At 45.0% G+C, this 16,104-nt stretch overlaps 1 protein-coding gene across 1 annotated transcript in view; it reads left to right on the top strand.

Moving 5' to 3' along the window:
- The window catches only part of USP10 (ubiquitin specific peptidase 10), a 65,090-nt gene that overhangs the window by 36,107 nt on the left and 12,879 nt on the right, over nt 1-16,104 (top strand). Inside the window, exons 3-6 of the mRNA XM_055413023.2 lie at nt 645-705; nt 4,909-5,946; nt 15,394-15,485; nt 15,986-16,095. Coding sequence (XP_055268998.2) covers nt 645-705; nt 4,909-5,946; nt 15,394-15,485; nt 15,986-16,095 — 1,301 coding nt within the window. The remainder of the gene's footprint in view (nt 1-644; nt 706-4,908; nt 5,947-15,393; nt 15,486-15,985; nt 16,096-16,104) is intronic.

Here is a 16,104-nt window from a genome sequence, read left to right as displayed (position 1 = left end):
GCTAGGAGGGAAAAAAATTGGCATGTTCATGATACCTTCCTGCATTTTGCAGAGAGCCCAGGCACTGGCCATTTTGCTGTCTCTCTTCCAAACAAGGAATGTGATTGCCAGCTGTTAATCCAGTTATTTAAGGCACCCTGTTAAAAAGAGAGCCGTGATTCTCAGGCTTTTCTTTCCCAACTGCTTTGTTCACTGTCCCCAGGCTTGGTTCCTGCCTGTGGCTGAGTGGACGTGTAGTGATGGTGAACAACGTGTGCAGATGGTCACGAAGACTCTGTACTGGTCAATGGACAAAGACAAGCGTTTATAGTATTTGATGTGCACTCTGCAGCTCCTGTGAAACAGAGGGTGTGTCGTGAGCCTTTTGTAGCTGATTGACATGTCCATTGGAGCCCATTTTTTATTTTTTGCCTCATTTTTGGATCTGTTTAATAGCAATCAGTATTGGAAAGCTTTCTGATGCTGTTTTAAAATGAAGATGTTTAATCTTACTGTCTCCCCATCTGTGTTATTTTGTTAAAAATAGTGTTATGAGAAGTTGCATGGATAAATAGTCTTTTAATGAGGGTTGCTTTAATGAAATAGCATGTGTTGAACTTTAACAGTTTGTTGAGTTAAACTCTGTTTTCCACTTCCCTGGGCAGCTTCCTCCGTACGGCGGGACAGTTTTGTGTGGCTCACAGGCTGCTGGTGACCTCCCCGACGGTAAGCCCTGCCCTCTGCTCCTGGCGTGCACTGCGGGTGCAGGCTTCCTTCCTTTCCTTTCCTGCTTGATGTTTTTGCTGTAAACTCCAGTAGCTTTAATCACTGAACCACTTTGGCTAATGAATTAAAGTTTATTCTGTGCTTCAGAGTGTCAGACCTCTAAGGTGAGTTTTGGAAATAATTGCTCATTTCTGTTTGTTTTGTAAGGATCCTCTGGCACATGTGTACCCTTCACAGCCAAGGCTCTCTGTATGGGTTCTGGAGTGGGCTCTCTGTTGAGTGCACTGGCTCTTGGGCCCAGAGCTGGCAAGTCTCTGAGTACGTGCTTTCCACCCGGCTCAGTGGCAGCTCGTTTGTATTGTTCTGAGTTTGCGGTTATGTCCATGCCTGTCATCAAGGCTCTTGGGAATTCAGGTGACCTCTTCACCTCCTGTCCTGTTATGACTGAGTTGCTGGCTGTCTCTGCCCCAGACACTGAGCTGATCACTGGAGGTGATGCTTACTGAGTTGCAGCCCTCTCATATATGTTACAGTGTCACTAGCAGTAGGGTCCTCTCATCTTGCTGTCTGCCATTGCACGAGTCAAACCTGTCGAGACCGCTTTTCAGTTTGCATCGTGCTCAAGATCCTCACTGGCCTTGGAGAAGCTAGAAGCTGAACCTTTTCTTTGAGAGCAGTGATTTGGTTCCCTGTTTCTATAGCATTGTCAGAAAGGATTTTATTATAATTTAGATTTCAATATAAACCTTGCAGAGGCCATGTAAACTTTTTATCTACAGACAATGAGAAAGTGATTTTATCTAAAATTATTAGCAGCTTTATAAGAAACATAAGGTAGAGAACAGTTCTAATGATGACTTAGGACGAGGATAAAATAAGAAATGCCAGAGGGACCCAAACACCCTTGCCCGGCCTCCCAGCCTCTGGAGCCCCCTTGTCATCTGCAGGTTGAGGTGCTCCCTGACTTCCAGTACTTGGTACATAGCCGCTGTGCTGCTGGTGTTTGCTCGGGCTCCAGATGTCTCGCTGTCTTCCCTGTTGTCAGAGCCCTGGTCCAGGTCGTGCCTTACCATCCTCCCAGGGGCTTCAGCTGCGGACGAAGGCCCTGCCTCCCTCTCAGACCCCCAGTGTCGCAGCGCCTCTCCCCTCTGCTGCACTCCCCCCTCCTCACTCTCACCACGTCCCCCACCCCCTCCAGGCTGGCATCCCTGCTCAGTTATGCTTCTTGGCTCTTTTTCTCCATTCTCCCCTCTCTTCTCTCAAGTCCATCTTTTAATCTGCCAAAAACACAGCTGCTCACACAGAGAGGCCAGCTTAAAGGCCCCTGTTCCCCAAGGTCTCTTCTGTCCTGTTCTGTTATTTTTAGTTCTCCTGCAGTGCCAGCTCGCTGTCCAGTAGTCAGTGACTCTGCCTCCCTGTTGAGGCTGAGCTCAGCTGTGGGCGGCAGAGACCGCAGCTCATCCATTTCTGTGTGCAGCAGCTGCACGGTACAGTGTCTGCAGTGTTGTAAACCCTCAGGATGGTTTTGGATGAGCGCTTTAGAGTGATTTGTTCTGGCACTTCCCATCACAGCCGGCTCCGCACACTCTAGGTGGGGGCTCCGAATATGGCATTTTTAAGTTAGTCCCCAAAGCGGGAAGTAGCCTTACCCCTCCTCCTCTCCCGTCCCCTCCCCCATCCGCTTATCCTGCTAGCTTCTCTGACCTCTCTGTAGGTTCTGATCCAAATAGATCTCTTTTTGTGTGTGTTGAGGAGCATTCTGTTTTTTAAATTGATTTATTTTTATTTGAAGGATAATTACAAAATTGTGTTGGTTTCTGCCATATATCAACTCGAACCTCCCTCACACCTCTCACCCTGTCCCACCCTTCTAGGTTGTCACAGGGCCCTGGTTTGAGCTCCCTGAGTCATACAACAAATTCTTGTAAAGCTGTAGAGGCTTTATCTCACCCACCCTCTGCTTCGTCATTTCCATCTTTGATGTCAGTCTCCGTACAGATGTAATCCCCTGAGGCAGGGACCTTGTCTTGCTAATCTCTGTACCCCTTCCCCTTGATAATAAACACTTTGCACATGGCTGAGAGCTCCATGATTATTGACTTGACTCACTATGAACTGATTGGAGAAGTCAGCTGAGGAAGCCACTTAAGCAGTGGTTCTCAGACAGACGTGGGCCTGAGTATCTCCTGGGTGCCTCTGAGCATCTCGGACTTCAGGACCCCATCCGGGCACCCCAGGCTACTGTACTGTGAGTACTGCAGTGCACAGGCTTTGAGAGTGCCGTGTTAGGGTGTGATTGTTGTGTTTGAGCTAATTTTCCTTCCCCCAACAAATCCCCTGCCTGTTTGTCCAAGTGCTCACGAGCTTGCAGACTTGCCACCACTTTTCCAGCTCGACAGGTTGGGCCTTGTTCTGCCCTGGAGTGCAGTGCATGGTGTGTCCACAACCCGTGTTCCTGCATAAGGAAAGGAACCGAACTGTTCTGGGTAGGACTCAGCCTTCCAGGGGTGTGGTCAGACTGTCCACAATCTGGTAAATGTTTTGGTAACAACTGTAGCATATCAGAATGGTTCCATTAATATTACATCACATTCTGGAGTGTTGTATGTTACGATAAGATTAATGATTACGGTGTGGAACGCACTGTGTCTATTGGGAATAACCAAACTCCGCATAGGTTGCATGGTACAGCACATACTAACTTCACTGTGACTCCCGATGCATGTCCCAGTCTCTGAAGAGCGGCCTCCCTGCTTCAGCTACATCCTCTTGGTCCACAGAGCAGCTCTGCATCCTCGCAGCCTCACTGGATGGAGCTCCCTGGAAGCAAACTGGACAGCTGGCTTTTAGGGATAATGAAGAAATATATTTCCTTTGGTGATTGTTTTCAAAATAAGGAAATGGTGAATCAGTGCTCAGGGGCCAGAGGATTGAAAGTGTCCTCTCGGTATCTCTATAGATGGTTAGCTGTAACCATCATCATGTTCTTTTTTCAGGAATGTTTTGCTGTTGGGCTGGTGTATTCTTCCCACTCCCAGGGTGTGTGATATCAAACCAAATGGAGAATTAGAAAACTATTTAGGGCCCTGGCCCTTCCGTGGGGCTGTTTTTTCTCCTCTAAAAATACTTCCAAAGTAAAATATATTCAGTTTTCTGGGTAGAATATGATTGTTTTGGTACTGTGGTTTTTTTTTTTCTCTTGAAATAAATGCCTTGAGAAAAAGTGGGCCTCTTGTACTAGACTTGAGAAATCTTCATAATGCATGAAAAATAAATTAAAAAACACATATCCTTTCCTAACTTCCAAAATGTGTAACTGTTTCATCAGATATAAGATGACATTGGTGTTTAGTTTCTGTTGAGAAACTCAGTTGATTCTGAAACTCACACTAATTTTCGAGATGTGATCTGTGAAAAAAATGTCCATCTTAAATGAATAGAATGTGTGGATTGTTGTCAGTGGGGAAGAGGTATTAAAGGATTTCAAGGAGACTTTTAAAGGTTTGCAGTCCTAACTTTATCTTTTGGGATTTTTGGAAGCACCTTCCTTACCCATGGGGTTAATCCAATATGAATTAATTTAGGAGAAGTCACAGGCACTCATGCAAGGCAATTTTTGGGCTTCAGTTAAGGTTGTTAATAGAAGAGTCTGGGAAGTGGATAATTTGAAAGAGTGCTTTTGTATAAATCATACTTTTTGAATTACTAAATTGGACAAATTAGAGAAACCACATATATATAATATATATATAGAGAGAGAGTGTGAGCAGGCAGTGGTTTTCAAGTCCCCAAGTTGGTCATCTTGATTTTTAAAAATTAGAATTTCCAAAATATGTATGTCCTAGTCTTAGGTATAAAATAAACTAATAAAATCAGATTGCATTGAGGGACACATTCAGACAGGCAGAATAGCATTTGTTTCCTATTCAATGTTTCTTTTTAATTTCTGCCTTAACTCCCGTGAGTGGAAAATGGATACCAGCTTCTGCAGTTCATATTTCCAAATTAAATATAATTTTGTGGTTATTATTTGTTTCAGCAAATTACTTATTTAGCACAGAAATTAAATGTTTTAGCTTCGCTAATTACTGCAAGACTTTAAGGTTTCAGTTTCAAAAAGAAATAATTACTGAGACTTTTATAAGATGTTTAGCTGTGTTCTTAACTAGTGGGATATTTACTGATCCTTTTCTTTCTAAACAGGACACGACTATCAGAGAATTGAATTTGGTGTTAATGAAGTAATTGAACCCAGTGACACTTTGCCGAGAACTCCCAACTACAGTATTTCAAGCACACTGAATCCTCAGGCCCCTGAATTTATCCTTAGCTGCACAACTTCCAAAAAGCTCCCGGATGACATTGATAAAGAAGTGAACTACAGCTCCACCAACTGCCAGTACCCAGGCCCTGCCCTTGCCCTGGATGGCGGCTCTCATGCCGAGGCAGAAGCTTTAGAGAACGATGGTATTTCGGGTGGTCTTGGACAAAGGGAGCGTAAAAAGAAGAAAAAACGTCCCCCAGGATATTACAGTTACTTGAAAGACGGTGGCGAGGGTGGACCTTCAGCGGAAGCCCTGGTCAATGGCCATGCTGTCTCAGCAGTCCCCAACAGTGTAGGCGCCGAGGACGCGGACTTGATGGGGGATGTGCCCACGGCAGGGACCCCCCGGACTTGGGGCAGCCCTCAGGACTCTTCGGACTTTGTCAGCGATGCTGGGCCTGCTGGGGCTTTCCCCGGAGCCCTGGACGGTGGGGCCAGGACTGCAGGGCAGCCTCAAGGCTGCCCCGGGGCTGACTCGGAGGCCTGCCTCTCTGCCGAGGCTGGCAGGGACACCCTGTTGAGGACAGCTGTGGCTCAGCCCTCCATGGGGACTGATACTACTGAGAACCTTGGAGTCACTAACGGACAGATACTTGAATCCTTGGGTGAGGGCACAGCTGCCAACGGGGTGGAGCTGCACACCATGGAGCGCTCGGACTCGGACCCCGCCAAGGCTGAGAGTGCCTCACCTCCTGCGGATGCCCCGGCCTCCGCGGCGGGCGCTCTGCCCACCAGTCAGCCCGCCAAGTCGTGGGCCAGTCTGTTTCATGATCCTAAGCCCTCTTCCTCGCCTGTGGTTTCTGTGGAAACTAAGTATTCCCCTCCCGCTGCGTCTCCCCTGGTCTCTGAAAAGCAGGCGGAAGTCAAGGAAGGGCTGGTTCCAGTTTCAGAGGATCCTGTAGCCATAAAGATTGCAGGTATAGTTCAAAAGATACAGGTCTGAGGCCAGGATGGGAGCAGTCTACATTGTTATCCAGAACGATAGCAGATTACCTATGTGTTCAGACGAATTTCTGAACAATACCTGTGCCTTATGTGTCACTAAAAGTAAAATGACATATGAGCAGAATGCGGTGGGGAGGGATATCTTACTTTTACCCTAAGTGGAAAATCCATGTCCATTATCAGTCATTTTCTGTTGACAGATTACATTTCCACGTCTTGCCTTCTGACTCAGTAATTGTACTCCCTTGTGTGACTAATGGATAGTCCTGTCTGGGTTCCAGTTATTACGACCTCGGGGTCGTAATCCCTGAGGATTCTACTCACTTTGAAGTTATTTCTTAGGATATAAGAAAGTACTGGGTTGTTTTTTTTTTTTTTTTTTAATGTCGATTTTGGATTGAGTAAATGGATTTTATTCAGTTTTAGCACACCAAGGCCAACTCTTGATTGGAAAAGAAAAACTGCAACAGTTTGGCCTGAAGTTAATGTTTCATTTGATATGCTAAGGCTCAAAAAGTAGGACCAGTTCATAATAAAACTGCAAAGCCTCATGGCTTGTGTTTCTAAAGTTAAGGTGGGAAGTCAGAAGCAGGAGCATGAATGTTTTTACACATGCCTAAGAAGCTGGGGCTGTTCTTCAGGATTCATCATCCAAGGAGTTTACTAGTAGCCAGCGCTTCAGGTTCTTACTCCATTGGCCCAGTTAAAATGAACTGTCTTTTTTTTTTTTTTTAAGTTTATTGGCCGCACTGGGTGTTAGTTGCTGCCTGAGACTTTTCTAGTTGCAGCGAGCAGGGGCTGCTGTTTAGATGTGGTGACCATGCTGCTTATTTTGGTGGCGTCTCTTGTTGCGGAGCATGGGCTCTATCATGAGGACCTGGTGTCTCAGACGGTGAAGCATCTGCCTGCAGTGAGGGAGACCCAGGTTTGATCCCTGGTTTGGGGCGATCCCCTGGAGAAGTAAATGGCAACCCGCTTCAGTACTCTTGCCTGGAAAATTCCATGGATGAGGAGCCTGGTAGGCTACAGTCCATGGGGTCACAGAGTCGGACACGACTGAGCGACTTCACTTCCTTTCTTTTAGTAGTTGTGATACATGAACTTAGTTGCCCCGAGGCATGTGGAACCTTCCTGGATCAGGTATCAAACCCGTGTCCCCTGCATTGGCAGGCAGATTCTTAATCACTGGATCACCAGGGAAGTTCTGAATTGTCTTTATTTAGGCTTTAATGTTTGCTGGTTTAACATTTTGGCATACCTGACAGCATTTGGTACCAAATGATGAGGGTGAAAGCAGTAGTGAGATGCAAAATGTATACTCTTTTCTGAATGGTCAGAATTCCGCCAAATATAAAACACATCCTTTTGTTGATTGTAAGATGACAGCAAGCAATACTTGAAAAAGTTTTTAAATGAGCATTTTATTCCTTATACAAAATATATTATGTATAAATATATACAAAATCTAAGTGTCTGGATTTCTCTTAAAATGAGAAGTTAATTGATAGATGCATCAGCATTTTGGACTTTTAAAATGATAACTTTTAGGTTATTTGGGTGAATTTTTTATTGTAACTTTTTAAAACGTGTTCATTGCAAGGGAAAGCTGTAAGAGTCAGGGGAGAACAGTAACAGCCTTCGTGTAGATCATTAAGTTAAACGTCATTCTTAACCTGTAGTGGGAGATGCATGATCTGATGCTTTTAAAGGCGGACATTCTAAGTTTAAAGTTAGAGTGAAAGCCGCTCAATTGTGTCCGACTCTTTGTAACTCCAGGGACTATACAGTCCATGGAATTCTCCAGGCCAGAATACTGGAGTGGGTAGTCGTTCCCTTCTCCAGGGGATCTTCCCAACCCACGGATTGAACCCAGGTCTCCCACATTGCAGGCAGATTCTTTACCAGCTGAGCCACCAGGGAAGCCCTTAAAGTCAGAAAGCATTGTCATTATGTTTGTATTCCTAAAATTGCTTCACAAAGGGTGGTGGTGGTTTAGCTGCTTAGTTGTGTCCGACTCTTTGTGACCCCATGGACTGTAGCCCACTAGGCTCTTCTGTCCATGGGATTTCCCAGACAAGAATACTGAAGTTGGTTGCTGTTTCCTTCTCCAGCGGACCTTCCCAACCCAGGGATCGAATGAGGGAGTCCTGCATTGTAGGTGGTTTCCTGCATTACAGGCAGATGCTTTATTACTGGGGAAGCCCACTTTACAAGGAAAACCTCCATTCCTGGGAAATTTCCTCAATCTTTATTTAAAAGAAGAAAGAAGGTTCATTTTCAATGTTTTAAAGCATTCCAGTCAAATAACTTTAAATGTGGTTTGATACATAGTTTGCTGGGTATGTTAAAATCTAGTTGACTTGCTAAAATCTGACAGTAAACTACTCCCTAGAACATTTTGAGGAAATTCCCTGGTGCCTGGTGGTCCGGTGGTTAGCACTTTAACTGGGCCAGGGCCTAGGTTCAAGTCCTGGTTGGGAAGCTAAGATCTTGCAAGTGATGCAGTTCCTCCAAAAGAGAAATAAAATAGAGCGACATTGGGGGCTCTTAGTTATTCGTGCAGAGTATTGCTATATAATCACTTTTGAATTGATGGTCCCCCATTACCTCCCCCCAAGATTTATTTTTTTAACCCTGTTTTTTATTAAGTCAGTTATAAAAATGGTTTCATTATGTGAGCAAAGGTGTGGTTCCTTTTGAAACATTTCATTCTTTCGAGGCTGGTTATTGAACCTTAGAAATACAGAATGTAGTTGCTGACAGTTTTCAGTATTTCTTGAAAAATAATGCAGTGATAGTCACACTGTTGGAATCACACTGAGCTTAGGTAAAGTAGATTGTTTAGAATTTTTTTCCCCCTTTGTCATATTCCCCTCCTGAGAGGTTTACCTGATGAAAAGATACATTGAGGTTGTTGTAGGTCAGCTTACTACCACAGACGTAGCTTTAATGCTAGGCCCACTTATTTAAGCAGCATTTAACTGTGTAAAAGATCTGTTGATGTTGGCTGTCATAGAATTTGACTTGCATTAACATCTAAGCGGTTCTGCTGAAAGAGTAATTTTTATGCGTATCATTTTATTTATTAAATTGGGGAAAGAAACAGGAGGGAACAGCAGTTTGAATAAGTTTATTCTCTTTTGAGTTCTTAGAAGGATATCAATATCCACAAGCCAATTTTTGACCCCAGGGTCATTTATTTTGGGTGTCTGCATTTCTGGATCATCTATCTGCCCTGTCATTATGTATGTGCTTAATGAATGCTGAGTAGTTTTGTATAACCACAAACGAAATGTAACTCAGAACAACTGTAAATAGAAAATAATAGTCATACACAGCATTTTGGAGTGAAATACAGCCAGATTTCAGTTGTTCACTGTCTGTTTATCCATTACTGCATTGCATTCTGCTTTTATGTTCTTTGGTGGCAAGGCCATCTTCATGGTGTCATTTGTCAACATTTTGTTCCATTCACTGTTTTTCTTAAGTGTAAACTCTGATTTAAGCAGGAGACGGAAGGGAAAAGCACTTCCCCAACCTGGTGGGAAGCATGAACCTGCACAGGAGGCCTGCAGAGGCTTGGGGAGGCTTCCGTGTTTCAGGAAGTGGTTTATGTCAGTCTGAGAGGGAGTATATGCCATTTTTCAGTAGTAGTAACTGAGCCAGGAGATGAGCAAAAGGAACTTGAAAATCTTAATTCTTATAGATTGTATGGAAACTCAGTGCACAACCTGAGGCACACACCCATGTTGAGAGCAAGTGTGACAGGTACAAGCAGAGGGGACAGCCTCAGCTGGCGCTCCCTCCAGAGCCTGGAACGGAACATGCCCTGGTGAGTGGTGAACACTAAACTCTTCCTGGGCTTTTACTGGGGATCACTTGTCCTCTCCCAAACCTGAATTATATCAAATGCTTTCAGATCACACACAGAGTTATTTCATTCTTTAAGTTTTGCTTTCAAAACTGTGCACCAGTGCATTCTGTTTCAAAGGTGTGTAGATAATGGTGGCAAGGAGCGAGACTAGGCAAAATGCCCAAATAGGAGTAGGAATTTTAGTCTCAGGGAACTATGTAAACTGAGGTATTAGACTGCTGAAAATCATTCTGTTCTGAGAGGTATTGAGGCTCTAGTCATGCCATTATGAATTTTAGTAAAACACACTTAATAGATGATTTTACACTGTTTTGGACCTAAAAATTGTTGCTAGAGAGAGCGATAAAATCACTACAAATTGGATCTGCTCAGAAAAATGAATTCCTGGATCTGTATGTATTTTAAACAATATACTCCAATTGAGCTTTGCTTTGGTGGTTTATAAATCATATCTATTTCTCCTGTCCTTGGGAAATAATTTCTCCAATGTTTTTCATTCTCTTCAAATTCTCCCAAGTAGTCCAGGCAGTGACCATGCAGCAGGCCCTGAGTGGAGGAGGTCCACCACATGTGTGCACACTCACATGGGTTGAGAGTTCAGTTCACATCTTATTTGACAGGTGTATGTCCTTGCAGGTATTTCTGTTCTGTATCCTTTATAGACCTCCCTATATGGGACTCCCTTTCCCCCTATGATAAAGTGCAAGTTGATTTGTTGCCAATGGGTAATGGTCACTTCACTGTCCTCCACATGATTAGATAACCAGGATAGCGTTTGTTCTTCCACAGTGATGTAATGAGGAAGAGAACACTTGGAGAATGTTCTAAACGGGAAGACGACAGAAAGGCAGTTTGACAGCATCAGAATACCAACGACAAGCCAACTGTTGAGAATTGGTGAAAGTTCTGTGCCTTGTGTTTTCATGGATCTTAAATGGCATTATGGCCTCTAGGTGCTGACTTTAGGAAAACAAAACTTAATACATAAAATATGTAAGAATAGTCACGGCTTCTGGACTTACACGTTTAACAGCGTTAGTGTTGCCACCGAGTTTATAAATCATTTCATTTGAGTGATATGTGGTGAGGTATGTGGTTTACTGTATATGTCTTGAATTGTAAGAAAGGCTCTTAACCACTCAGTGTTTTTGCCTGTCAGCAGATTTCATAAGGTTGAACTTTAATTCAGCCATTTAATGTTTGAGCTATTACAGAGGTGAAAATAACGGTTTCAATTTTGCATCTTCTGTGTGGTATGGAGTCAGTGCTGGCATTTTATGCCATTCCTGTAACACCATTCCTCTGCATACCTGCCAACTCCTGTGGAAAAGATGGCTTGAAGAGAGCACCCTCCTAAAGTTGCCGTCTAAACAGATCCAAGTAGTAAATTATACCAACAACGATGGATTGAAGAGAAGGCTTTTCAGGGGGAAACTTGCTACTATAGTCAACTTCTGATAATTTGCCCTGAAAGAAGGTAAAATAGATAACCAGCAGTGCTGACTTGGGACCATAAGTCAGATTTAAAGTTTCAACCCCAGGAAATACCCTGCCTTCCCTCTCCTCTTTTGCCCTTCCTGGTTTTGATTTTTTTGACCTCCATAATTACAGTGCTTATTGGACTTTAGCAAAATAGTAAATGGAAACGGTAATGTTGTTAGAAAAGGAACTTAATTAAATAGTAGTTATACCAAAAAATTGAAAGCGATATTCATACTGGCTTGTCTGTAAATCGTGAATATTGACTTCTGAATTAGAGCAGTAACATTCGTTCATTTTAGGAGGATTCGCTAAACAGGATGGTGACTGTTAGGATTAGCCTTGTCTTTGCATCTGTGCTGTTTGGGCTGGAGGAGAGGAGCAGCCCACAGTGGGCTCTGTCAGGTGTTAGCATCTGGATCTGTGTGTGGCCATTGAAGTTATTCCGGGGGAGAAATGCTCAATGCACAGTGTGTTATAAAACTGAACATTAAGAGAAAAATCTCAGGCAGTAAGATACTTAATTTTTTCTACAACCTTTCTTTCCTTTCAAAATGTGACTTTATTAATGTACACACTCACAAAGTATTCAAAACTTAACTTTAAGGAATTGAAGCAAACATTTCCATTTGAAGAACTGAAAAGTGTTGGTCCTCTCAGACTTCCATCCTTTAGACCCCTTCCCTCTCTCTCACTTGTTTCAGCTCTTTATTTTCTGAGCAGGATTAGGACCCTCTGCGAGGAACTGACTGTGTGAGACATCATCCAGACCCTCCGCGTTTCCCTGCAGGGGCTGCGCTGTCTGCCCCAAGTTGCAGGGTGAATGAAGTGGTGGAATCAGGTGGCAGACCCTTGTTTCCTGGCTTGTCTTCCTGGACTCTTGCCCTTAGTCCACTTCTCTGTTGCAGTTCCCACTCGTGCAGGGTTTCAAGGCTTCCCTGGTGGCTCAGTGGTAAAGAATCTACCTGCAGTTGCAGGAGCCATAGGAGACATGGGTTTGATCCCTGGGTTGGGAATATCCCTTGGAGGAGGAAATGGCAACCTACTCCACCATTTTTGCCTGGAAAACGGTCTGAAAAGTCTGATGGGCTACAGTCTAGGAGGTCGCAAAGAGTCAGGCGTGACTGAGTGACTAACACTTTTCACTTTGACTCCACAGGTTGTTCCACACAAACTTGCATGGAGTCATTTGCCATAATCCACAGCTATTAGTCTCCAGCTTACTTCATCCCATGTGGCTGGTGAACACTCCCTGTGTGCTATCCATGGTCTGGGTCAGTGAGTCACGGTTGGCCTTGCCTTGAGGATTCGCCAAGGAACACAATAGGAGAGGAACAGCTGGAGGCTCTTAGCAGAGAGAGAAGCAGGGGGAAGGAGGCGAGGATACCTGATGGAGCCAATATGTGTCTGCTTGGAAGTTCTGTTGTTCAGTCAAGTACTTGCATCTGACTCTGCGAGCCCTTAGGAAGTTCTGTTACCTGCAGTTACTGAACAAACCACTAGGTGATGCTAAGAGACTCAGCACTGGGGAAGAAAGAGTGAAACTTTTTTTTCTTTGTGTTTTTTTAACCTGCCTGCTCCTTAAAATAAGCAACCCTGGGACTGGTTCAGGGGAACGGTTGTTGTAGAACTGAAGGTTCTGTCCAATCAGCACACGCCATTTTCCAGATGAGTGTTGGAATCAGCTAGTGGTCAGTTTTAAATTGGCTGTGTTCACAGATTCCACAGGACTGGGATGTTTCAACCTGCAGGTGTTCAGAGTATTCTGGGCATGTAGCTCAGTGAAAAACATGAGAGGTGTTTTCCAGCCTAGAGCAGTTAGTTCCTGACACTTTTTGCACCTGCTTCCCCTTTGAGAGTGGAATTGGCCTTGTCATAAATGATTTGTTTTTAACCTGACAAAATACACATCCAAAGCACTTTTGACCATCTGTAAATGTATTTTTGAGAGCAGTAAAACAGTTGTGTGGAAGAGAAGTTTCAGATAAGATCTTGCATGCATGTCCCTGGTTTCCTTGGGTGTCTGTATTGACGGGGAATTGGTGCTGTCAAGCCCCTTCCCCTCATAGCCCACCCTTACCTTGGGACACTTTACTTCCAGCATCATCAAGGAAGTTGATACTGCTGTTTCGTTTCTCCCCCTCCCCACCGCCCCACCTGCGGCCACCCCCCCCCCAGTAAACCGTGATGAGTTTGCGCTTTCCCTCCCTCCTGCCATCCCAGGATCTCCTGAGCCCCTGCTGTCCCTGTGTGTGTTTCCTCTTGGTGGAAGGCACCACACTCAGCTGGAGAGATTTCTTCTGGTGCCATTTGCTGTCACACGCCTCTTGTCTCCCTCCTCAGCCAGCCAGGCTTCGTGCCTCCAGTGCCCTCCACTCTCGCTTTCCTCTCCTGAGGCTCTCCAACCTGCATCTGCCTCCATGGCTGGGTTCAGCTGCCCTGCCCTCCTCGATCACAGCGAAGCCTTCTCAGCCTGTCACTTGGCCGTGGGTGGTCCAGGGGCTCCATTCCCCATCCATTGCTCTCAGGACGCACCGCCCTGAGCTGCAGGGTTCCGTGTGCATGTGTGAGTGGAGTTGTGCCACTGGCTGGTCTGTGAGGGTCAGTGTATTGTTCACTGGCGTCGTCCGGGCACCCTTATTCGAGCTTATGAAACTCTCAAACTGAGCCCTTCATCTCGTCATAGCCCCCCAGAGCCAGCAAAGAACCTGCTTGTCCCCATACATGTCTCCTGTGGGCGCAAGGCAGCCCGCTCAGCTAGAGACAGTTTCAAATTTCTGGTGCTGTTTGCTGTCGCACGCCCTGGCCACCCCTGGTTTCTCCAGCCCTTAGATCTGGTGGCGCTTCCCCTCCCCTGCCCCCCACCCCCGGCTCAGCGGAGCCCGCACTGTGTTGTCCTCCCGCCCTGGTGTGCAGGCCCTGACACAGCAGGGCCACCCCTCGGTTGTCTCTGGGCCTGCAGGTCCTCGTGCCCAGGCAAGGCTTAACCAGCCACAGCATGGCATCTGTCAGAGGTCCTTGTTCGGAAGTTGGTTTTGAGTTTTATGACTCTTTGCCCCATTTGGAGAGCAGGGGTGGGGGAAGAGGACCTTGGCAAAGTTAGTCTTAACAGATTCCATGGCCTCTCTTTTGAGTTGGTCATGTTTCACTTTTTAATAAATTAAAATTATTCTCTATGCTTCCTCAATTAGAGGACAGAGGCATTTTATCCTCACAGGAGAAGGGGAGGAAGTGGGTGTGTTTGACATTAGAACCTTGCAAATTGTTTTCTTCATTTAATGCTTAAGTCTGGGACCTGCCAGTGCAGCTGTGTGTTTAGGAAAGAAAGGCTTCTTTTCTTTTGAGTGTTGCCTTGGGGTGGGTGCTGATATCAAATTTGTGCTCCCTTGTTACACTGTTCACAAGTCACTGGAGGCAGTGTCGTGTGGCTGCAGGTGATGAATTTTGGGTACTGACTGCGCCTCCTGGCTCCTGAGAGGTCACAGGCAGGCAAGTTAACCTGGAGCCTCGGTTTCCTTTTGGTGAAAGGGGATGGTAGCACTACCCTGGGATCTCTGAGGATTAAGCACAGTGAGTTAACACTGTAAGCTGGAACGCACTAGCCGAGAAAAACTGGCTGTCACTGTTAAAGGATTTGTAAGGGGCCATGGGGGACCTTGTTTTAAAGCATTTCTGTTTAAAGCTTAAAACATTCTTTTATTGCTATTTTAAGACTGGGGAAAAGTGATGTCAAAGATGAATCTGAGGATAACAAAGCTTGTTCCTAAGTCTGTTCCCTAATACTTCTAATACTGTTTTTTAAGCCTTTTCTGTTTCTCATTAAAACAGTTCTTGTGCTTCTTAGTTGAAAAATGTCAGTGTTGGGGGAGGCAGGGGCGGGGCAAATACCTTTGAAAATTCTAATCATTCAGTAATTACATGATAACGAGCTGAATGAAGCTTTGATGGAGCCTGCCTTCCCTGTGGGTGTGACTGTGCTCTGGAGTAAGCAGTCAGCTCCCAGAGCAGAGCAGGAGAATTGCTCCTGAGACGCCGTTAACGCCTTCACTGTGCTCCCGTCTTTCAGAGTTATTGGAGAATGTCACCCTGATTCATAAACCGGTGTCATTGCAACCCCGCGGGCTGATCAACAAAGGAAACTGGTGCTACATCAATGCTGTATCCTTCTCAGATGCTGTCCCCAAGGCTGGCTTTCTGCAGCATCCTGTTCCCGGGGCACGTTTGACTTAGTTCAGCTTCTGTGGGGCGTCCACCCCACGTTTTGAATCCAAAACTTTGGTTCCTTATTGCTTATTAACTGGGTTATTTCTGACCGCCCCCTCAAAAAAAAAGATGATGACTGTCAAAATCAAGCAAGTTAGTTCTCAATAAAATGGTCCTGAAAAAAAAGGGTGGGGGTTCCTGAATAGTAGGGTAGAGTGACCACTTAAACTGGAAATGTTGTGCTAATTGACTTAATCTTGGTTAAGTCAAGATCTTGTTTATAAATTCCTTGGTTATCACAAGGCAGTTATCTCAGAGATTATTTGGTTTGGTCCCTTTTGTGTTTGCATATTTCAGTTGTTCAGTGTTCTTGGCTTATTTAGTTTTGTGTGCTCTTTCCACACTCTGGAGCATCAATTTCGTTTCCTTTACGCTTCCTCACTGCTGTTGTGTAGACACTGCAAGCCTTGGTGGCTTGCCCGCCGATGTATCACCTGATGAAGTTCATTCCTCTGTATTCAAAAGTGCAAAGACCTTGTACGTCCACACCCATGATAGACAGCTTGTAAGTAAG

The sequence above is a fragment of the Moschus berezovskii genome, chromosome 22 (genome assembly GCF_049115385.1).
Source record: "Moschus berezovskii isolate FMDL1 chromosome 22, NW_MosBer_1.0, whole genome shotgun sequence".
Lineage (NCBI taxonomy): Eukaryota > Metazoa > Chordata > Mammalia > Artiodactyla > Moschidae > Moschus > Moschus berezovskii.
Note: the sequence above shows the minus strand (reverse complement) of the source record. Positions and strands in the feature narration are given on the sequence as shown.